This window comes from Xiphias gladius, chromosome 7, assembly GCF_016859285.1.
Source record: "Xiphias gladius isolate SHS-SW01 ecotype Sanya breed wild chromosome 7, ASM1685928v1, whole genome shotgun sequence".
NCBI lineage: Eukaryota > Metazoa > Chordata > Actinopteri > Istiophoriformes > Xiphiidae > Xiphias > Xiphias gladius.
In genome coordinates this window covers 3,685,438-3,708,765 of record NC_053406.1, presented here as the reverse complement: position 1 = coordinate 3,708,765, position 23,328 = coordinate 3,685,438, and the positions used below count along the sequence as shown (strand labels likewise).

The 23,328-nt window shown below is 41.3% G+C and overlaps 1 protein-coding gene across 21 annotated transcripts in view; it reads left to right on the top strand.

The window, feature by feature from the left end:
• Nucleotides 1-23,328, top strand: part of phldb1b (pleckstrin homology-like domain, family B, member 1b) — a 116,010-nt gene that overhangs the window by 75,920 nt on the left and 16,762 nt on the right. For 11 of the 21 annotated variants that reach the window (XM_040130837.1, XM_040130832.1, XM_040130835.1 and 8 more), the window contains 9 exons: nt 13,811-14,128; nt 15,180-15,326; nt 15,561-15,698; nt 17,642-17,770; nt 20,348-20,503; nt 20,730-20,840; nt 21,090-21,179; nt 21,654-21,788; nt 22,574-22,696. In XM_040130837.1, coding sequence (XP_039986771.1) covers nt 13,811-14,128; nt 15,180-15,326; nt 15,561-15,698; nt 17,642-17,770; nt 20,348-20,503; nt 20,730-20,840; nt 21,090-21,179; nt 21,654-21,788; nt 22,574-22,696 — 1,347 coding nt within the window. The remainder of the gene's footprint in view (nt 1-13,810; nt 14,129-15,179; nt 15,327-15,560; nt 15,699-17,641; nt 17,771-20,347; nt 20,504-20,729; nt 20,841-21,089; nt 21,180-21,653; nt 21,789-22,573; nt 22,697-23,328) is intronic. The other 10 variants (XM_040130844.1, XM_040130850.1, XM_040130840.1 and 7 more) reach the window with 6 other exon arrangements.

Genomic DNA, 23,328 nt, shown 5'->3' with positions numbered 1-23,328 from the left:
CTGCCCACATTAGCCTTCACATACCCCAGTCTTTCAGGCCTAAATCCTTTGTTCTCATTGTAAGGTCATTAGCAACGACAACTTTTGGGCCAGTGCAACAACAGGCATACAAAGAATAACTCACGGCATACAAGGTCATAAAGACATTTCTTCCAAGTAAATAAGGCATACAGGGACAAGCAAGGGCTGCCTGAGACGAAGAGGCAAGATTCCTCAGCCGCCTGTTATGTTATTGTATTTTTCGACTGCAGAAACTCGCAGCTCTTTGAGGAGGCAAGGCGTGGAGCTGCAGGGCCTGTAATTAGTCACAGCTGACTCACTGTCATGACAGATTTTTCTTGCCCCAGAGCGTCTGCATTTAAAGCATTTCACACTGCTACTCATTCACACAACTGATTACCAAAAAACAAAGTTATATGAACGGGGAGTTCGAAGAGTTTATTCAGGAGAGAGTCTTATTGTGAAATCAACAGGAGTACACAGCTCAGAGGCTGCAGGAGGCCACAGGGAGATACATCTACACTCTTACACTGATATACAGATTTATCAGCCTGATGTTGGAGTTTTAATGGGTTTTGGCCTGTAGGTGTTGTTTAAATGTAGTTTAATTACATTGTATAACTAAGTAATAACCCATACCTCAGTGAGGTAAAATCTTGGAGAAATACTGAATATTTTTTTAAATACCATTTCAAGATATTGAATATTAGCAAAGAAATGGATATTGGCAGACACAGTCCAGTAACATTGTGGGTCAAACATTGTATGTTTAAAATGGTATTTCTTAAGAAAAATTATTAAAATGTTGAAGTTGAAACTTCCCTCTTGATATTGGAAACAGAAGTTTTACAGAAACATCTTAGCTCAAGGTCCATTTAGCAGCTTTTTTCAGAACTTTCCCCTGCATCTCAGAATCTCAAGTCTAGAGCTTTGGTCACATGATAGCAGGGGGTTGCACAGGGAGAAGGCTGTAACCCCTGTCTCTTTTCAAGGATAGACTTTACTGTCGAATGTAATGAAGACTATGAGATGCAGTTGAAATTTCTTTAAAAAGTAAGTGGACCGATGCTGAATGTTTTAGCCTGATACTGATATTTGGAAAATTAAAAATTCTGATAACGATATATTGGACGATAGTATTTTTTTTAAACATAAACACAAGACATAAACAAACAATCCTGATACAGTTCCCTTAGATTTTTTTTTATAGTGAGGATACACACGAAGCTGGACATTTTACAGTGTAAAAAAATGGCTTGTCAGTGCTCTCTGGTGGACAAATTATGCAATGGAGAGACTGTTTTTAAACGGCCTCAAACCTATTTTGGCATTTCTGTACTGCAATTTCTTGTTAATTATCGGTCGACATACAGCTTTACTGATACACTGTATCTGCAATAAGCTAATCAAACTAGTAAAATAATATTTGAAAATGCTAATATTTTCTGCCTGTATTCATATTCAGTTTTAACCTAAAAACATTAGTTTGGTTTGGCTGGATCAAATGTAACACAGGGATGGCGAGGACTCTCCAGGGGTGTTGAAGTACAGCATGTTGGTATAATGCAGCTGTTTCTATAGAAAGTCCCCCGAACTCTTAACAGCGTAACAGCGTTGTCTCCGCTGAAGATGTGGTTGTAAGGGGTGAATTTGTGTGTACTGCCAAGTCAAGTGGCACATTTTAAATGATGTACTAATAAAAAGTGACTGTGGTACAACAGATATATCAGACAGATATTGCAGCTGAGGGGCCCCCTCACGCTTATCCGACTTCGCTCGTTGATAGAGGAAGCCCACACATTTTTAAACATTAAGGTCAGTTTACTCATCATTGAGATAAACCCGATGGTGTGATCAGTCAAGTATTTGACAGGAAAACCAGTGTTATACACTGGGAGCATGGAGCAAGGATAGTCTAAGGAACAGTTACATTGAGATGCATCATGGGAAATGTAGGATTCAGCGTTTTTGGAGCTTGACCTGTAATAGGGACTAAAAGTCAGAATATCTGGGCTTCTGCTGCTTCAGTCCTCCTCTCATAATTCCCCAGTTTTATGGAAGTGCCGCACTAAATTATTATAGTGCCCATTTCACCTGAAACGACTCTCGTACAACGTTGTGATTGGATTCATTGTATTATTGTCCATGTATATCCTGAGTGCCTAGTTCCCCATGGTGTTTCACAGGAGACTTTTCCACTCTGACAAGAAATAAGTAACAGGCAAAACACTTACTCCTTGTAAGTTTTTACAAAGAAAATGTTCACATTATAAAAAGGTGCGTCAGTCTGAAATATGGGCACGTGGGAATGTGTGCAGTATCATTTAAAAAGATCCCAACCCACCTGGATCACTTAAATGATATGGGTGTGTAACAACAGGGAAAACTCCTTAAACAGCATTTAATTCAGCTAAACTGTGTTTTCCGTTGGATCCTGGATGTAAACCCTCTCTAATGGCCGGTCTGCAGGGAGGACTGTTTTCCTGTGTCCATCTGATCCAAGCTGTCTAGCCTGGCACTTCTCTCTCTACTTGGCCATCTTACTGACACACTGTCTTGGCAAACGCACTTGGCATATGAAGCGAGTCGCAGCGTGCTTCATCTGTGGCAGACACCCCGCACCGTTCCTCTGTCCATTAAAGATGACCTCATCTTTCTTTCCTATGACGTTAGTTAAGATTACACCATTGTTTTTAAGGAGCGGTCACTTTTGGTAACATATTGGATCAGACCTGTACGTGTCCGCTGTTACTTTGAAGGGGCATTAAGTGAGTTTTTCTCTGGTGTTTAGCATAACATGACCGTGACAAACAGTGTTGCATGCAACCAGGACTGCTAGACATGTCAGTTACTAAAAAGCTATATGGCTTCTCTCTCAACCCAGAATAGCAAATGACAAAGAAGCTTGAATACCAGGTTGTCATTTGCTATTTTTGAGGACGAAGAACTCCCGATTGATATCCACTTGAATTAGCTAACCAGGGGTGGAACTGCCCTTGAAATATCAGCAATGGGGCTCCAGTTCAAAATATATTTCCTCAGGCAGAGATTTGATTTAATGGAAATTAGAAAGGAAGTTCAACTCTGGCCTTTATCATCATCATCATGGCAACCAACCACCTGAACCAGTCTGCCCTGTCCCCTCTACCTTTTTCTTTCCTCTCCTCCCTTGTGTTTCTTTTGTCTGCTCTGCTCTGTCATTTTCTAGCCCAACAGGATGTCACAAGCGTTGTCCGTGCGTGACGTGCAGAAAAAGTCTTTCCTGCACGGTTGGCATGTTACCGCTCCTGTCCATGAGGATTAGCAGACCAAATATACCCTCATACTTGGCGAACAGAACACCACACATGTATAGCTGCATCTTGTAGAACACGACCAAATATATCCAGCTACTGTGGGACACCAAACCTGCCCACCTAGAAAGCTAAATTTGTCCTGCACCTACACTGATACAAAGTGCTGCACAAACCCACTGACCAGCAGAAGTAACTTAATTCATGCTGAAGTGGAGTTTTTTGCAGAATTGCACACAGTCTTCTGTAATTCAAGGTAGAGGAAGAAGAGGAAGCAATAAATATTTAGACTACTGGATCGACCTGCCCATCTGCATGTTTGTGTTTAAATCAACAGTTTAGTGTCAAGAAGCCGATTACTATGATTTTGAGTGTTTTGACTGAAAACTAAACTGGACAGGGAAACAGGAAAAGAGAGGCAGGCATGGACAGATAAGACAGTCGAGTAGACTCTGTGGCTCTTTATCTGGGGCAGCAATAAATCTGTTTCTCTGCCCGTCCAAAGGAAAGCTGCAGTAATCCAGTCTTGAGACAGCACCAACAAATATGCTGCGTGTGGATTTTCTCTGAAAACAAGTGCCAGATCAGGACGTGTCACGTCACTTGATGAAGTGTTGCTTTTATTCTTTCTATACTGTTGCTTTTTAATTAATCATCAGGATTTAGATGATGTTGCATCATAGTTCTTAGAGGCTTTAGCTGCAAAGTTTTTTGCTAATGTGTCATATTTTTTAAAACCATAAACACTCTTGTAACTGCAGCAGTGTTTCCTGCTGTTTTATGTCCTCTCCACTAGAGGGGGTCATTTAACTGTGCAGTACTACAGTGCAGTCCTCTTTGTGACACATGTAATTCCTCACGGACCAATTTACGAGTCCTTTTAAGCTGTTTATGAATAATTGTGTTAATTCATCAAAGAAAATTTGAAATAATCCAATAAATCTTGGCTGCTGCCTTGGTCCGAAAGAGCAGCTGCATAACTGGCTCTACCATGTTTTTCTTGGCTGACAGGCAAAGACTTTGTGATTAAGTCACATTACATATAAAATGAAAAGTACAAAAAATGACGTGCACTTAAGTCTGTTACTGTTTTAAAAAAAAAAAAAAAAAAAAGACATTTCATAATAATGAGTGGAATTTTACAGCTATATGTTGGATATTATCAATTTCAGGGTTAAGCTATGAAATCTGTCTGAATGTTTTATTAGGATTATTAAAGATATAAGAACTGTTTTTGAGATATATCAAAAGTAGTTGCTTTCCAAAAATAAACAGTTGGGTACACTCTAAAAAAGCAGGTGCACATAGGAAAACTAGAAATTTTGAGCAGAAAATAATTTATGGCTGCCAGTGAAACTGGCACACTGGCATTTATTGATGATTTCACCACTGACGCAAGCAACATGATGAATGCGGAGGTATACAGGAGCATTCTGTGCTCAGATTCAGTCAAATGCATCAAAACTCATTGGGACAACGTTTCATCGTTCAGCAGGACGACGATCCTAAACACACGGCCACGGCAACCACAGAGCTTCTCAGGGTGAAGAGGGGAAGTATCCCGGACTGGCAGAGTCAGTCAGCTGATCTCAGTCTGACTGAGCAGGATTCCACCTGCTGAAGAGCAGACTAAAGGCAGAGAGACCCCACAACAAGCATTAGCTGAAGGAGGCTGCCGTGAAGCTCTGGGAGAGCGTCACCATGAAAGAGAAAAAGCGTCTGCTGATGTCTGCGGGTCAAAAACTTCAGGCAGACTACAGAGGATTTTCCACTAAATAATAAGCCTCAAATGAAGCTGAGACTTGGCACTTTAATGTAGTATCCACTATTTCATTTGAAAATTGAATGTGCTGAAGCTCAGAGCCTGAAGAACAAAAAATGTGTAAATGTCCAAATACTTACAGTCTGGACTGAATTTGCTGAATTATTAAAAAGCCAAGGGAGACATCATTAGAAGAACTTAGACTGTGAGCAAATATGCTTCAAACTTTTGAGTTTAACACTGCTTCAAATCATGTTTCATCCATGTTATCTACACCTAGAAGTTTTTTGTATTTAATATCTGAAACTGAAACTTTCATTACACTGTTTGCCTGGTTTAAATTTATCAGCCTATATCAAGTACGGAGCAGAGAGTGCATTCAGTATAAAGTTCTAGCTGGTGTATAAAGTTAGCCCCATTGCTTTTCTTAGAACCAGCCACCAAGCCACCTCCCGCTTGAAGAAGTCCTTACACATGTTGATCTCTAACTCCGCCCTTGTTCACACATATTCCTCACCACCTCTCACAAGACATGGGTTGGGGCTGAGGTGGGTTGGGGGTAGGGTGGGTGCGTGGTAAGCTGCTCTCCATCCGTCCCAAAGTAGCACAGTTGTGATATCACTTCACAGAACAGCAGGAGCTATAGGGAAGCACAGCTCTGAGGACTGAGACTCAGAAAGCAGCAACGTCTTCCAGTCCCGTTACAGAGCTGTAGCGTACGGATCCTGTGTGTGTGTGTGTGTGTGTGTGTGTGTGTGTGTGTGTGTGGTTATGTGTCATGGACCGGCATCATATGCTGGGTGGCAACAGGACTGTATCAGCACTGAGACAAGGTCAGAGCAGGGAGCAGGCCGTGGTGTATATGCTCGCTCTGGCTAAAGAGAAGCCGGTATTTCTCAACAGTGTTGCAGCGCTCATGAAGGTAACTGATGCCGCTGCTAATATTAACGAAGCTTTGCCAGTTGTTGACTGACTGGATTTTAAATAGATGGTGGATGTTCCTGTGGTGGGTCTTTGGTTCTGAATTGGATAATTGGATAATATGTGTACTGTTCAGGGCCTGTTGAATGCATGTGATACTGTGTGGTTACAAACTTTCAGCTGGTTCAGTCATTGAGCTGAAACTCAAAGGGAGCTTTCAGGCTCTCGGCTGCTTTGGTGGGCTTTTACGAGTTGAGCTTGAGAAATGTTAGATGTATTCACGTTATGGCAGGTGAAATGACATGGCCTGTAATTAATGGAAATTTCAGTTTCTAGTGAACCTGAAAGGCAGGTAGAAACTTGCAGTGTACAGTAGTTGCCTTCAAAAGTGACATAGCCAAGAGTCTATATAGTAAAAAAGATAACACAAAACTTGAATAAATAAACCCTAAGAGCTACTGCTTTAAGTACAGTTTGCATGTTAAGGATGTAAAGATTCTTTGCCAACCATGCAGTAATAGAGGGTCCTATTGTTTCAGTTGAAGTACAAAGGACATTTTACAGCTGTTTTTGAACTGAGGCTGTTGAAATTTTTGTGCACAATTTCAGTAGTTCTACATGTTTTTTTTGTTTTGTTTTTTTTTTTCCAGAAGAAAAAAAACTAAGGGGTTTTTCCCAGAATTGTATTCTTGTCAAGCTGAAAACTCCTCTGAGAGGGGAATAGACACTTGAAGGAATAGTTAAGCATTTGAGGGAAGACACTTATTCAATTTCTTGACCGGAGTTAGATGTGAAAAGCGATACCACTCTCATGTCTGTGTGTTAGGTGTGTTAAGCAGCACTGATGAATTGCCTTTGAATAAAGCCAGGGTAGCTGTTTCCCTCTGTTTCCAGTCTTTATCTTAAGCTAAGCTAACCAGCTGCTTGCTGTGGCTTCATATTTCATGTACACACATATGAGAGTGGTATCGATCTTCTCATCTAAGTCTTGGCAAAGAAAGCGAACCAATGAAGAAGTGAATACATCTTTGAGTTAATCTAGTAAAGTATTGGACACCTACACTGTACAAATATGTAATAAAGTGTTAGAATGCTTTATTAGGAGGCTCATATATTGTCCAAAGGCTAAGCTTATTGCAGAGAAGGGTGAAGAGGTCACCAAGTCATGCTGTGGCACTGACTTCTCTGATTTAGTAGATGGACATGGAGCAGAGGAATGGTATGTGGCTAGAATAATTGACGGATTCCAGAGATTGTTTGAGAGGAGACAGGGAAGCATATGTATGTTTGGGAGGGAGAGGATGTTGTTAAATAGAAAGGAGAAACCTTAGTCAGGGCATTGTTAACATCCATCTATAAAGCAAAGTTTCAAAATGCTGCAAATGGTATCAAAATCAGATGAGGTGCCATAAGCTGAAGTGAGGCAGGTAAATCAGCCTCCAGAATGTCAAAATAAAAACATGTCCCCTTGGAAAATGGAAAGTATTGTATAAGAGACAACCAGTGTTGTCCATTAAACATGAGAGAACAGTAAAGAGGCCATAAAGTAAAAAACAACATTTATGGTCCCTGGAGGATGAATCTTAAGACCTTGGTGATGCTTGGTGATCCTCTGACTATTCAACTACCATGAACTTGACATTTGGGCTTCTGACTGAAATGTCTCAAACATTAGTAGACATTATTAGAAAGAAAACTAAATCAAGTATAGTTTTTTCTACTAATAAAGATACAGTGGATTGTAATTTGGATTGACTCTTCAAATGGAAAGCAGGGTGTTGAGCTCTGGGTGACTGTGTGCATCCTCCAGTTTGACAGCTTAGCAACTGTTTGCTTGTACTGTTGTTTACTTTGGCTGGTATGCTCACCATAAATCTCCTAGCTGAACAGCTTGACATGGGTATTCAGTACAGCGGTTCACTACTCTACCAACCACATGCTATTGACTTACTGTTACAGAGGATATGGATATTTAATCTGACAATTTCATGTGCGCAGCAAATTATTTAACTCACCAAAACTGATTCGAACTGGCTACACATCTTACAGACTCAGATCTTATCTCTATCCCATAACAATAATCAAGCCATAAGCCTGTTTATGATCCCCAGCAATGTTTAGAGAATGTAAAAATAAGGCTCCCATGTAGCCCTTAATCACTGTATCTAGTCTTTGATGTTCTCATCTCTACACTGGAAGTGTTTGACATGATAACTGGAACCCGGTCTTCACTTTGAGAGATGCCTCTGGGGCTTGGATCCCAGTTGAAGATGAGGCTGCGGCGGTTTAAATGCCAGCCACCCCCACTGGGAGCAACAACTCCAGAATTTCATCTTGAAATCAGTGCCAGCAACAGCAACATGGAGGACCACCAGTTTATTATCCAGAGAGGTTGGCTGCTGCTGGGGAGCCTGCTTGTTTTATTCCCCCTGCCTGGCTTTGATGCCTATGTGGGAGAAAAAAAGCAGTAGCAGAAATTAACGTAGAAATATTATATTTCATGTTAGGATCATCTGTTTGTTCCTCCTCTGGGACCTGAACATGATGAACCCTCTGAGGATCAGAGTCTGATTGCGAAGGGGGTTTGTTTTACAGACTGTAAAAGGGGTTGCTCAGTGTGACTCGTCTCCCTTGCCTGTAGATGTATGTAGAGAATAAGGCTTTGTTGAACTTTCACGGCTTACTCTCGAAATACTATGCGCGTGAGATTTCTGTTTACACCTGTGACATAGGTGAACACAGCAAAGAAAAATACAGCTGTACACTTAAAAAGTAACTGCTCTGATCAAAGGTACACAGACGGAGAATAGCCCCGGGGTGCTCGGTGAGGAGGAGGGGAAGAGGAGGGAGAAACATTAAAGGGCTCTCAAGGGAGAGAGGGAGACACGAGGAAGAGATGCTGACTGCTGGGAGGATGAAAAAGCAAAGAGTAAAGTGAGGAGAGCGTACTGACTAAATGAGGGAAAACTGACAGAGTGAGATGTACGATGTCACATTATAAAACTGTCTGCACTCCGTAGGAGTGAAAAACTATGGGATTATTCCTAATTGCTGCACATTTAATGTAGAAAATGTTTTGTTGTTTAACATTACAACATTGTTGCATCCATTAAAATACTACAAAGAGGAGACAGCAGGTGACTTAATAATACTCCATGAGTTTAAAGCAACACTGTAACTTTTCAAAGACGAAATGTTGAATTCACATGCAGTTTAAATTACCCTTGTTCTGTTGAGGTTTTTGTACTACAAACTACTTGGTCTGATGTGACCAGATGCATATGGTGGCCAATATTAGCAAACTTTAGATAGACATTTTTTGTGTGAAGGGCATGACTATAGCATGGCTCTTCTCAACTTGTGTTAGGATTACATTGTGTATTAGTATGTCCCAGATGAAAATTTCAGTGGTTTTATTACAACAATAAAACAACAAGTAAACACATTGCACCTTAGCAGGAGACATGTTTATTGTTTCCTGTTTTTGATCCCATTACGCGCTGTCAGTTAGGTCAACTAATGATGGTGTAAAAGAGGGCTCTTATCCACAGGTGCCCGCATGTTTAGAATTCAGTTACAATTAAACCTAGCTCACAAAGCTTTTTATGTTTTTTTTTTTCCAATTAGTTTTCTCACCTTTAAAGCAACTCTCCTAAGAAAAAATTGGAAATTAAGGGAAATTTAGTGTGCAATTATCCTGTAATTGCCATGTGTTGCCACAGTGGGTGCTATTAAGTGGACACCACTTTAGATTCAACTTTTGCAAGGTTTCATTTCATATGTATTGACTATCTTAATGGTTCCATTTTTAAATGCCTCACTTTTGGTTGGCATTTTATTTGTTTTATTTTTTCACTTTTTAGCAGAAAATAGCAACATTTCAAAGATACATCAGCAGAAGCTTCAACCTCAAAATCTCTATCAAACCCAGTTGTCATGAGAGCCACCCACTAGGTGAGACGTGGAGGGCTATGGAATGTGTGAACTTGGAGAACTCTGAAAAACAGGCATTCCTCCCTAATCCCATGGTGGTTTGGTTCATAAAAACCCACGTATATGGGATTTAAACTAGCTGTACACCAGTCAAATTTTGCACCTCTAACAATCTACTGTTAGGTTTAATTGCTTTGTTTTTTAGGGATGTCGAAGTGTCTTAATGGGACGTTTGGGAATTTTGAAGAGCACTGAGTCAGATGGTGCTATTTAAAGTCTGCCCAGAATGCTGACATCAGTGATGAAGCAGTGAAGGAAAGTTTACGCCTTTGTCCATAGATGGATATTAAAATTAATACAGTGTTTAGAAAACACGGCTGAACTAAGCTGTGTGTTTGTGTGTATCACATTGTTGGTGGTTTCAGACTTGTGACCTGGCTTGTTCTGTATGCCCTGTTTTAACTCTTCAAAGATACACTGTTTTTGTCTAAGCTGATCTGTATTTGATGATAAGGTGTAATATGGTAATCTTGTGATACAGGGAAACTCAGTTCACATAACTCCAAAAAGGAGTTATGTAGTATCCCTACATGCATCTGGAGTTAAAAACAAAGAGTGCAACTATAACTATAAAAATATGCTAGAAAGCTAACTTCTTCAACGTAGGAAGTAGACTAGGGCTAATGACACAAAAATCTAGCTAGCATATTATACAGTACATCATACACTATTGTACATAATATTACTATCCAGACAACAACTCTATGTTTTAGATAACCCATATCTCTGTGTTTAGCTTTTAACATTGAACGTTATTATTGATACCTTTAATAAACTTACTGGTGTCCATTAGCTGCATTAATTGTGTCAAAAACAGCAGTACACTGTTTCCAACTTTTTCCAGAAGTTTTTTTTTTTCCTTTAGACTCACACAGACACCCCAACAAAAGCATAGAATAATTTTTACAAAAGGTTATGCATGCTAGCTGATTTTTTCCCCCTTTGTTGTACATTTGAATTCAGTTGGTTCAGCAAAAGTGGAGATAGCAGTTTCTCCTTTTGCACACCTGCCATCTGCTGACTTTGAAAACAGTTTAAATATGAATCGATATGAAGTCCTTGGCATGGAGTTGAGGCACTTCTCTAAACAGCAGATGACTGAATGTTGCCATGGAGCTCTGTCACTCTGTCAAACTTCCAAGAGGATGGGTGGGGATGGGAATTTGATGTTATGGTGGTGTCAGGGATTGTGGGTGTTGATAGCTTTCAAAGGCCAGTATTTGTTCATCTGTCTTTTGGCCAAACTGGCTCGGTTTGAATTTGCAACTCATCTCAAAGTTACAGCTGTTACTTCTCACAGTGATCATCATGAGAGTGAGTAAACCCAGATTTTCATTCTTCTTTTTTTTCTTTTTTTCTTTTAAATATCTATTGTTCAAGACAAAGCCTCTTTGTTTCCAAGTTGGACATGGGAGCTTCTCATCTGGTTAAAGGTTTTGGATTATCACACTGACCTGTTGTACCACCTTGTTCCTTCCGAGCCAGCTCTGAGAGCCCCGAGGGGCGTGCTAATGGTATCTACAGAGAGACCTAGAGACTTATAAACTAAAGTATTTTTTCGAGTCTGTGGTGTCGCCAACCTCTGAACATAAATATTCTTCACACAAATCTGTCAACATTCAGTTGAGTAGGAGCATAATATGAGCATATATGTCAGGCATCGAATTTGATGCTTCATCAAGTTGATTTATGTTGAGACCAAACATATTTAATGGTATAAATTCTGTCTGTGATCCTGCTACTCATCCACCATACAGGTTTGGTAGCCTGAAGGTTGTCTGGCAGTCACAATGATAGTGCTGGCTTTCAATCAACTTTCTTGACAAAGACGAGACAGGCATCAGAACGCTAAGTGGTCTAATCTATATTTACGTTCAAGCAGATGTTGAGTGGGAGGACTCATGAGTAGTTGTAGACTTGCCAGAAAGTGTTTGAAGTTTGACTCTTTTCTAGTGAATACAGAGCACTGATTTACAGCCTAAAGGGGTCTTTTACTCCCACCCACTCGCTTAAAAGCTAACTGGTCCCAGATTACAGGTTAAAACTAGCTCCTAATCATGCAGATGCTCCCCCAGTGGGAAAGCTATGCTCACTGCAGTCTGAGGGAGAAGATGCACCAGGGAGTTTATTTGTGGGTGAGAACAATTTGGCTTGCCAAGTGTTCCTACACAACAAGGAACAAACTGAGCCTGAACTAAATCACAAGAGCATAAAGGGACAAAGTGCTTCTTTGGCTCTAAAACCTTATTGATTGTTAACAACAAAAAGACAATTCATTTTTGTGGATATATGTTTCGATTTAGCTTTAGTTTGACTGATACGGGTTTTTAAAAGCCCCTTTCTGATACATTGTATTTGAATTGCCAGTTGTGTGAGCATTTAGTGTCTTTAATTTGACCATTTTACACCAGACAAGTTACTGAAATTCCTAACCTTAACTCATAAAAAAAACATAGTATACTTAACGGGTGTCTTCTCAACTTACTTAATTTATGTTTGTTTTGGCCTAAACACTACACAATTACTACTACTAAATTGACCTAGCTTTTCATTCAGCGGCGTCTTTATCAGCGGAATCTGCTGAGGAAGACCTTGAGCGGAAATATGCAAAAAAGCTAAGAAGTGTACCTTGAGTCCAGATCTTTGTTACTTGAAGACATTAACATTTAGGAGTACTCACTATTTAACTTTAATGTTGATACAAATTCTAATTTTTGTACTTTTTAAATATTACTGTTGGCCTATGAAATCAGCCTGAGCATGGAGTACAGGAGCCAGTTCTTTCTGAATTTGATGTCTGATGTCGTCTGGGTGGCTCTGCAGACCTCAGAGATGCTGTATCTGCAGCCGAACGGTTCACCAGCAGACAGCAGCTGACATTTAGAGTTCAGAGGTTACGCTGTTGACTGGGGCCTTCATAGGTGGGCTGACCCCTCGTAGTGACAGCTGGAGTCTGACTCCCAGGCAGCATCCAGGAGGGAACATTTTGCGAACCACTGTGTTGTTTCAGGCTTGAGAAGAGTCTCGACAGACTTCACGTCCGCTCTCCCTTTAACTTAAACTGAGGCCGGCTGGCAAATACAACCTGCAAATCTTACTTACTTTATTCTAGTGTTAGATCACCAGTTAAGGTTTCATTTTATTATCAGTAATACTGTATTTGACTGTAGTCAGCCAGTCGGTGGTTAAATGGAGGTTCTTTACACACTAGTTGGTAGCCTGTAGCATCTGCTGTTCAGTTCATTCTATTTTAGTGTAGTTGCTCTATAATATAATTGTAAATGAATCAGTCAGTACTATACAGTATGTCAGTGTTCACCTTTCAAGCGAGTTGGTGAAGTGGACCACTGACCAGCACTACAGTAATTTATTATTTTCAGAGTTTTATGATAAAATTCAAGGGATATTTATAATATTACCAAACATTAGCTTCTGTTCAAAAAATACCAGCTTTAATATTTAAATACCACACAGGAAATGAGAGCATTGATATATTCTCTACCACGGCTGGTTTGGATATAGGCTTGGACAGATAAATACTGATACTGGCCCTTCATTAAAATTATGATAGTCAGTCAGATTATTAGCATTTTAATTTGGGTAGTTTAGCAGCCACCTCCTCACAAACATGTATGTTATGTTCAAACCATAGGCTCAAGTTTTAATCCATTATAGGTTAAAGTATGTGTAAGAGTGTGGTGATGCAAATTCTGTTGCCAGGTTTAAAAAGCCAAAGTAAAGAGGTGAGAAACAGAGATTTGCAGTGCTGCTTGTTTTGACACTCCCACCTGTCCAGGCCTAACCTGATTCCCCGCTTGGTTGTGCTTGCATTTTGCCACAGGAGAGACAGCGACTAGAGACCATCCTAAACCTCTGTGCTGAATACAACAAAGGAGAGAGCGCCAGTCTGGACCCTCTGGGCTCAGGGAGGACGGGTTTCCCTGGGGGGCTGGCAGACGGCTCTGGGCGGAGGCCGTCCATGGAGAATGTCCTAGGAGGGACACCGTCCTCAGCTACGCTACGCCTCGCGCAGAGACTGAGGGAGAGCGACGAGGAGAATCTGAAGGAGGAGTGTAGCAGTACAGAGAGCACTCATCAGGAGGTGAGGACATCACCTGCTCCCAGCACAGCATCAGCACTGCACAATGGAGACAGACAGGTCAGAGGGAATGCTTGTTTTCGATCCAAGGTGCTCCCTCTGCATGCTGCTGTGGAACCAGCATGTGCAAGTAACGTGCTTGGCTCTTTCTAAATCACTGCTTCTAAAAGTGAGGTTTAGGGTACACCAGGGACCCGTGAGACGATTCAGAGGGATCCTGAGGAAAGCAAAAGTTTAAGATTATGAGAGCCTACCTGTTTACTAGTCACCACCCATATTAACAAATGCATGAGAACGTGTGTTCATATTATATTGGGTTTAACCTGTCACCAGATTTGGTTCTTTCAAGTCATGAAAAACACCAGAATGCACACAGTGACACAAAACAAGAAGTTTCTTTATGTAACTCATCCTACATAAAATCCTATCACACTAGGGGATGTTTGGAGAAATGTGTGTGTGTGTGTTTGGATTCTCTTCAGTGGCATGACAACTAATGACAACCCCTGAGTTTTACAGAGTAAAGAGACTGTACTTTTTCCAAAGGTTATTATCAGGGGCATAGGTTTGCTGTTATCGTGTTGAATATTGTTTCACATGGATGCATATGGGGTGAACATCGTGCATGTTATGTAAGGTTGAACTCGTATGTCCTACAAATCAATGACCATGCAAGACCAGAAAAAAAAACCAAGCGTTGCAGTGAAGAATGTAGTGTGCACTGTGTTTAATAGTACAGTAATGTCTAGCTAAAACATCAAAATGCACGACTGAACAAACGTAAATAATACTGTAAATATTTCTTGCATTTGTGAAGAAAGGTCCACAAAAGAAAACATTAGCTTCACAAACCCACAGTCAGCTACTTCCTGCAGTAGTAATCATAAAATAAAAAAATAAATTGGTGAATACTTGTGTGTAAACAGATGTGGTTGTCACAGTGCATCAAGGATAAAGCTCAGCCCTTCCTAGACTTTATCTTAGACACTGTACAACAGGCTGATAAAATATCTTACATCTACGAAAAGATGTATGCTTCTGTCTTTCTGTTCCCCCCTGACTTCACGTCCTTTCCTGAAAGCCTGACTTCCTCTGTTCTCTCTCCCCGCAGCATGAGGACTCGTCCAGTTCAGGCAGCGCAGGTCGTCTGGAGCTGGGTTACCTGGTGGACGAGCGGGTTCGCGTTCTTGCTCGGCTCGATGAGCTCAAAACCCGCCTGACTGAGCTAGAGCAACAACTCCAGGAGTCCAAACAAGAGGTAGTGTACTGAAAGTGGATGCTGATGGAATATTATTAGACTTCAGTCTAAACCCAGCGTAGACTCAGGTAAAACACCAGCTAAACCTACATTTTGATTGAACTAAATCGCCAGAGTAGAAGACAAGATTTTCCACAGCATCACACAGTACAAGCTGAGTACAGTTAATGGTCACGGCAATATAACCGTGCGGTTATATTACTCTGTGTGACTTTGTTTGGTGCACTCTTCCAGGCAGAGATGGAGCGTGCGTTGCTTCAGGGCGAGAGGCAGGCGGAGCTCGACCAGATAGACACTGAAACGGACATCATCACTCAGCTGCAGCACAAGCTGGATGAGCTGGAGAGCGCCATCCAGAGGGAAAAAGACAAGGTAGAGAGAGCAGTGCAGTGGACACATCTCACATTTGAAATGCTTTATTTGAATCCACTGATCACATTACAGGATTCAAATATTTGCTGAGGTTATGGACATTTTTTGGCACTTAGAAACAAGAGAAAACACATTCACTCACTGCCTGTGTTTTTACAATCTTCTAAACAGTCTTCTTTGGTCTCTTACATTCCCTACTGGTTCGTCAATGTTGGAATCCTTACATAAGTCAGCATTCCTCTCTGTTTCCTGGACTTGGAGATTTGAATGTACTGCACAGATGATTAGAGAATTTGAAGCCAAACAAAGGGCTAAACAAAGGACTGGATTTACCAGTTTGCTCTTGCATGTTTTCAACTTAGTGGTTTGTCAGTTCTCATCTGTTTTCTCCTCAGCTCGACTCCGCTAACTAACTGACATCCATTAACCTCTAATCCTTTCTCTGCCTCTTCAGCACTCAAGTTACTCGATCTCTGATCCACTTTGCTCGCCTTTTTCTTCACTGTCTGCATGAAAGACCCACTAGGCCAGGACAGATGCTTTCCAGTGGCTTTTTTGGGCTCTGTAGTCTTTGGTTCTGGCGTGCACGGGTTCTGCAAGACACTTTTATCGAGGTGTTCCAGTAGCCGATAGGTGCAACTACAAGCATGTCCTCTTTAGTTGTTTTAGGGAGTTCCTTTTTTCTTTTACCTACATCCAACACATTGTAACAGTCACAAGAATGAAAGGAGAAAGTACATTCACCCCAGTCACATTTTCTTGACTTTTTGTTGTCAAATTGTTGTTAAAATCCACTGTTGTAAAAGTTCCAAAGTCTAAAGTTTCTGTCTACATCTGCCAAGTGCCTCTGTGAGCATTCCATAGGGTTCACGACAAAAACTGAAGGTGTCATTCATGATTGTGTTATTGGAGGATAAGCCATTGTGTCAGTGAGCAGTAATGAGTGCTTTGGTCAAAGGTTTCACTGTTATCCTTCCTCTTACACTACAACCCTTTCATGAAATTTTGCATCGAATTATGACCAAGAACACAAGTCAGCATATGTGGAAACCCTTCTCAAGAAATTGGATCTGAGATTGGCATGAAAATATTGGGCAACGGAGGGTTTTAGTAGAAAAAGAGAGGATAAATTCTCCATGAAACTGTGGTTCGGCAACTGATAAAAAGATTTTAGGCATTATCTTGCTAAAAAGAAGTCAGTGGTGTCTCTTTGAACTGCTTTTTTGGAGTGAGACCCCTGTTAGTGCTGTCAGTCCTAGAGGACACGTCTACCTTTTCGGTTTTTCACATCAAAATACAGAGGGTGTAAGGCCAGATTTAATCCAACGCAGCCTATAACAGGACATTTAGTAGTTATTGATTGAGTCCCGAGAAACTAGCGCAGCACCCAGGAGAGATGATGTTTCTGTATTTTAACTGGAGAGCTGCTGTACTTCAACCGAGACAGTGTCACTAGAACCTGGAGTTATACCTGTTGGAACAGGATCTCTCAGGATATTTACTGCGCATAGCCTTTAGTTACATACAGAACGAATGGTTCATTTTAGCAAGTCCAAGTTTTTTTTCAGTTGGAGTATGGATATAGACTGGAGCCAAAAAAAAAGAAAATGACATTACAAAAATATGTCAAGTATAGGAAGATGAGAGCTTTGAATTGTTATAGGAGAAGCTTGGCAAATGTAGTTGTCTCTTCTGGCTCACAGTTTAGTTCTGAGCACCCAGGTGTCATTTGTCTTAAGTTCTAACATTCCAACGGTTTAGTACCTACTTCCCAGCCCAGCCCTAAAAATCTGTCACGACGTGTCTGTTGCTAACACCTTGCAGCTTTTTTTTTATTTGCATGGCGTGGATTTTGAGAAGTGTGTTTCTCTCTCTCTCTCTCTCTCTCTTTCTCTCCCCTCAACCATCCATCCTATGTGTGGGTGTGTGTTATGTCTTTCTAGGAGAGGGCTAATGTTGAGGCTGAGCGCCGGGCCCTGCAGAGCCTCCACGAGGGCTACGCTGAGCTGAAGAACCAGCTTCATAACTGTCCCGAGTCCCTGCGGGAACAGTTGCAGGAACAGCTCAAAAGGGTGGGTCGTCAGCCAAGCAGAAGCACCTAGACCGGCCCCTCACCTACCGACTCCAGTTGCATTAGCCTGCCCCTTTGAAACACCGAGTCAGCCACGGCGTTACCTTCCTTTAAGCAGAAAGTGAAGTGCATTGGCCTGGCTCAAAGAGGCAATATTTGGTGTTAAACACCCATTTTAAATTTAGAATTTGTAACGTCTGGTGTTTTAACAAATCGGAGCATCTATTTATCACATTATCCATCAGGTCCATAGTGTTTGTGTTTGTGTAAACCATGCGCTGTACACCGCACCTAGAAAGGCAAAACGCAGTAGTTACATAATTGGTCAGAAGTGAGTTAAAACCCTCGATCTGACTTTTCAGCATCTGTTTTGCTACATAAAATATATTGTGTCATAAAAATGAGTAATATCTGCGAAAACCGCAGTTTTAAATTTGCAGAGTAACAGCCCAATAGACAGCTAAAGCTAGAGAGCAATATCAGGTGAAAGCTAACTGGTGAGTAGCCAAAAGCTAGCCTCAGCTAAAGCTAAGAGGAAAATTTTCTCGCTGATTTTTCCTGAGCTGTTGTGCAAAATTGAATAATCTTAATTTTGATCAACTGACATCTGGGTTATTGAGTTTGTTATTTCACATAAACGGAATTAATGTGATTTTGGTGTGGTTAAACTACCTTTAAATGACATATTTAAAAGTGTTAAATTGTAAATTAATTATCATATTGCTTTTGATATCAATATTAATATTGGGAAGACATGCAGATACCTATCAAAACAGAGAAAATTGTGAAAAAGAAAAATTGAAAGCAACTTTTTTTTTTTTACACTCCCTACTTCTGTAGTTACTTCTCTCTGCCTCTGCGGGGCAGTATTTGTGCCACCACTCAGCACATACCAACACACACAGTGCTACTGGGACCTTTAACCCCTCAGCAGGGGCCTACTGCATGTGGTTTACACACACACATGCACGCACGCGCTCAGTGAATTTATGAGAAGCCTTCTCAGTGCCCCACACAGACGTGCTGTTGCCACAAGCTGCAGGAATTCTCCCTCCTCCACTCCGCACCTACATGCTACTGGAGCTTCCAGGTTGACGCAGGAGCACACAAATGGCCCCTGGTCACTTCAGCTGCTAGTGATGCATTTTTGTAAAATGTGGGTCATGTGATATGACCCCGCTGCACTGCATGTGTGAATTTGTATCTCTTCTATGATTTCTCATGGCTCGCATAATTTGTATAACTCCTCACTAATCAATTAACATAGGCTCTGACTAGATCCTTTCTTTGTCTTTCCTCGCTCTCATCCTGTGACATCTTTTATGTAAATTGAATGTTTGGTTTAGAGTCAGTCTGTACATTTTATCTTACCACTTATAAGGAAGGTTAACAAAAAGACAAGAGTCTTTACCAGCTAGAATAATAATTGTATTCTATGTGCATTTGTTGAAATAGCTCTTCCGTCGCTAGTGATACTACATCAACCATTCAGTAAAGCCCCATGTAAAGCAAGAGCCCTTTTTTTTAATTAAGCAATGTAAGTAATTTGTTTGGCTCATATTCAGAGAGTCCAGCGTGTGTGAAGTTTGAGATCTGATTTTACAGAGTTTTATAATGGTCAGGCAGGAATTTCGGGCTCAGTCAGGAGAGCAGATATACAGTTCAGTTTGTGTTGCAAAGCAGGATAAAGTCTAAAAAAAAAAAGACAAAAAGTTGCTCCCAAGGTGTATGACTTCTTTCTCAATGCTTACGTGTTTGACATTTTGGGTCTTTTGTTCCTGCGTTTCGATCACTGGGAAAAATAAGTAATTTCCACCTCGGACTGCATGTCAGTGACTCGACTTTGCAGGCTGTTGGGTCACAGGCTCTCAAGAGCCTTCAGCCTCAAACACTCTTCCCCCTGCTGCTGACAGAAGTGCTGGAAAACTCAAACTTTCAGCAACTACATAGCGACATTGCAACAAGAGCGGGGACAGGCTGATGCCCGAGATAAATCTCTGGAATACGCAGTAGGATATGTATTTACATCGAAGCCAGCACTGTTTTTATATCAATGTTTTCAATGAAGATATATTGATACATACGTTTGGTAATAGTTTTTTTTTCCATATAGTATTTGGATCATAACATTATTAGCCCATATTGTTGGTGTTTATTCTGTAGAAGTTTAAGTCGAAGAGTAGAGTGAAAGTGATGAAGGGAAGAATCAAATCAGATTTTGACCATAAATCTTCCAGTGTGAAATATGTTTTTTCAGGGTAAATGACCATCCGTTTCCTCCTGTACTTTACAGTACATCTAATTACCAAACCAGTAGCTATGCTGCAGTAGGAGCATGTTCTTCATGGCTGTCTGCTTGGCTGAGCATGCTGGGCTTTTGGTTGTCCCAAAAACAAGCTTCAGCCATCCCGGGAAAATGTTGTAAACAGTTTAAGATATAAATGTCAAGGTGTTTGTGCGTTGTTATTAGCAGTTACGCTAGTCTGGGAATAGTGGATGGCTTTAAAAACGAGCAGTGTATGTAGTACGTTTTCTGATTATGATGTAACCGCTGATAATGTGTGTCGGCCTCCATTAGGATGGAGAAGCGCTGGAAGCCGGAACCAAAAAGTTTGAGGACCTGGAGTTTCAGCAGCTAGAGAGAGAAAGCAGCCTAGAGGAGGAAAGAGAAACCATCAGCCAGCAGCTGCTCCAGGAGAGGGCAGAGTACCACAGCACTGTGGCCAAGAGGAAGGTGAGGAAACACCTGACCAACTGTGGAGGAGTAGGAATACAGGGAATATCTTGACTCTGGTTTGAATCATATGGGTTTTTGTGTAAGCTTCCAGTGAGAAATAATTTGCTCAGTTGTTCAGTGTCTATTTAGTCTGACCTTATTTTTAGAAAATTATACAGCACTGGCTATGTTGTTTTTGTAGTTTGCATTGAAGATTAAATTCATTCTGTGTTGTCTTCTGTAGGAGAAGGTGTCTGCTCTAGAGAACCAGGCCAACCAGCTCAGCCTACAGGCTTCTCAGGAGTGTGAGCGGCTGGGTAAAGACAGAACCCTGACACTGCAGATGCTCCAAAAGGTACACATCGACCTGTCCCAACTATTCTCACTGTCAGTGCTTTCAGTAATGTTTCATTCTAAGTGGGGTTTTTGAAAGTACAGTGGCAGAAAATTGCAGAGATCCTTTATGTTGTAAAAAATGAGCGATTTACAATAATGCTGATATCCAGGGCACTTTCTTTATTTGTCCTATATTTTAACAGTTGCTCCCGTTTATTTAAAAAAAAAAAAAAAAAAAAAAAAAAAAATCTATGTCTTTATGTTCCAGGAGAAGGAGAGACTGTTGGCCCTGGAGAAGAGATACCATACCCTGACTGGAGGAAAGAGCTTCCCCAAGTCCTCCACTGCAATGAGAGAGGTGAGAAAACCACCAGCTTCAGTGTTTGTCCAGTGAAAACAATCACACATTTGCACTCAGCGATCCTGGCCTGAAAACAAAACGGAGCTTTGATGACTCAGCTTATTCGTCACCACATTTGCTTCTTGAACTGGCAGTGATTTGTTGGTGTGCAGACTTGTTGATAATCTTTTGGGTCTAATTGGATCTACACATGGTGCAATCAGATCAAGATTTATGATGGAAAATGTACTTGACATGTTTCTTACTGGTTAGTGTGTAGAGTAAACTAATCTTTTATTGGTCACTGCTTTGCTAGAGTGTTTAACTTAGAACACATTGTCATTGGACAGCGCTGCCTGAAGCTTCAACAGAGGGAAGGCAAATGACAGAAGACCTGCATCACACATTCCCTTCAACTTTATGAACTTGTATCTCGTGTCCCGGAAGTTTTCTGTAGGCATTAAAAGCACTTATCCCCTACTGTTGAAACAGGAAATGCTCCATATCAGCGAGGCTGACCTGTTGTTGGAGGATGTCCACTCCTCCCAGCATTCCCTCTGTCAAGCCTCTCCTTCCTACTTACATCCCTCCCCTCCCTGTCAGTTGTACCCCAGCAGCCCTACGGAGGTAATTGGACTAATGATCCCTGCATGAAGCCCACCGCTTCCTCTCTGCTTTCGTGTGCAACTCACCCTAAAGGTCACTGAATGCGCTGTCAGTGTCCTGGTCGCACTATGGCTCTAATTACGCCTGTGATCTACTGTGCTGTACTATGGTGGCCCAGGTCACTTTTTCCAGTAGACCTTAATTAATGAGAAGAGGGGCCAGCACAGTAGCTTTCAGGTGAAGTTGGGTTTTTGTCCAGGGATGTAGTGGATTAACCCAAGATTAACCCACCTAAAATCTCCCTTTGCTCACTTTTTATGTTCAGAAGAGTTACCAGTGTGCCTCCACAGTTGTTTACTGCATTATGACAAAACACAGTTGACAGTTTTATAAGTTTTTTTTATTGACCACTACATCACTGGTTGTTGTGAAAGCAAAGTGCCTGTCTGTGAACTGATTGTGTGTCCGCCACTCGTGATGCTAAAGATAATGTACACTGTGTTTGCTGCTGAGTGTGTTCCTGCTTGTCTGTTTTCACACACACTATGCACTTTTTTAACCGCCCTAACAACAACCGGATAACCAGACAAATATGGGCCTGGTTGTTGGCTTGCAGAGAAGTCTCAAGACATAATCTGCAAACTAAAAAAGCTCAGTGCATTCATTGTGGGTTGGCTCTGGGCTTGGGCGGGCGTGTGTGTGTGTGTGTGTGAATGTGCGTGAATGTACCTTGCGTCAGAAGTGCAGTACTGCGTTGTCCTCATGGCTTCTCATCCTGTCTGACCGCTGTTGGCTGCTGGCTTCAGGAGTATATGAAGCTGTCGGACGTTTATAAGATGTACGGCGGTAGCGGCCACCGTGACAGCAGCAAGCCCGTCTCACACGGCCGCTCGTTTGCCATAGATGCTGCATTAGCTGGCGCCTGCGAGGTACCATCACTTCCTGTCTGTTTCTTTCCTGACTTGATCTGTATTTATTCACTTTCTCGCCTCTCTCTGTCTCCCCATCCTTCCATTCTCATGTCATGCTGCTCCCTCTGCTGGCTTGCAGTTAATCAAAGTGCCTGCGCTGTTGGCCTTGCTCTATGATACATGGGCCTTGGGTGTAAGCAGCTCGTACTCACCCTCTCCGTAGCTGTGTGACAGTCTTAATTTACAGTAGACACTGAGGATGTCTGGATCGCATTAGCAATACAGATGGTTTCATTAGGTCTGGACTTACAAATGTAGGTTTTTATTGAAGCAAACAAAAACTGGTATTTTTATTTATTACTGCAGGTGGTAAACTGTAAAACTGCATGCCATAAATATTCAGTGTAAAAACATTTCCTGTCTAACATGTAGGGACTGGGTGTAATATGAATTTTTATATTAATGTACACAGCTGAGTTTTGGTACTGGAAGCAAAATAAAGTATTTAATGAAGGTGTTTTGGGGGCATTTTATGCCTATATTTGATTGCTGAAAGTAGCAAGATGGCATGCATCTCTATTAAATTTTTCTAAACACCATAAAGATCTGAAACTAAACATAATACAGTCTAACACTGACCAAAATGATGA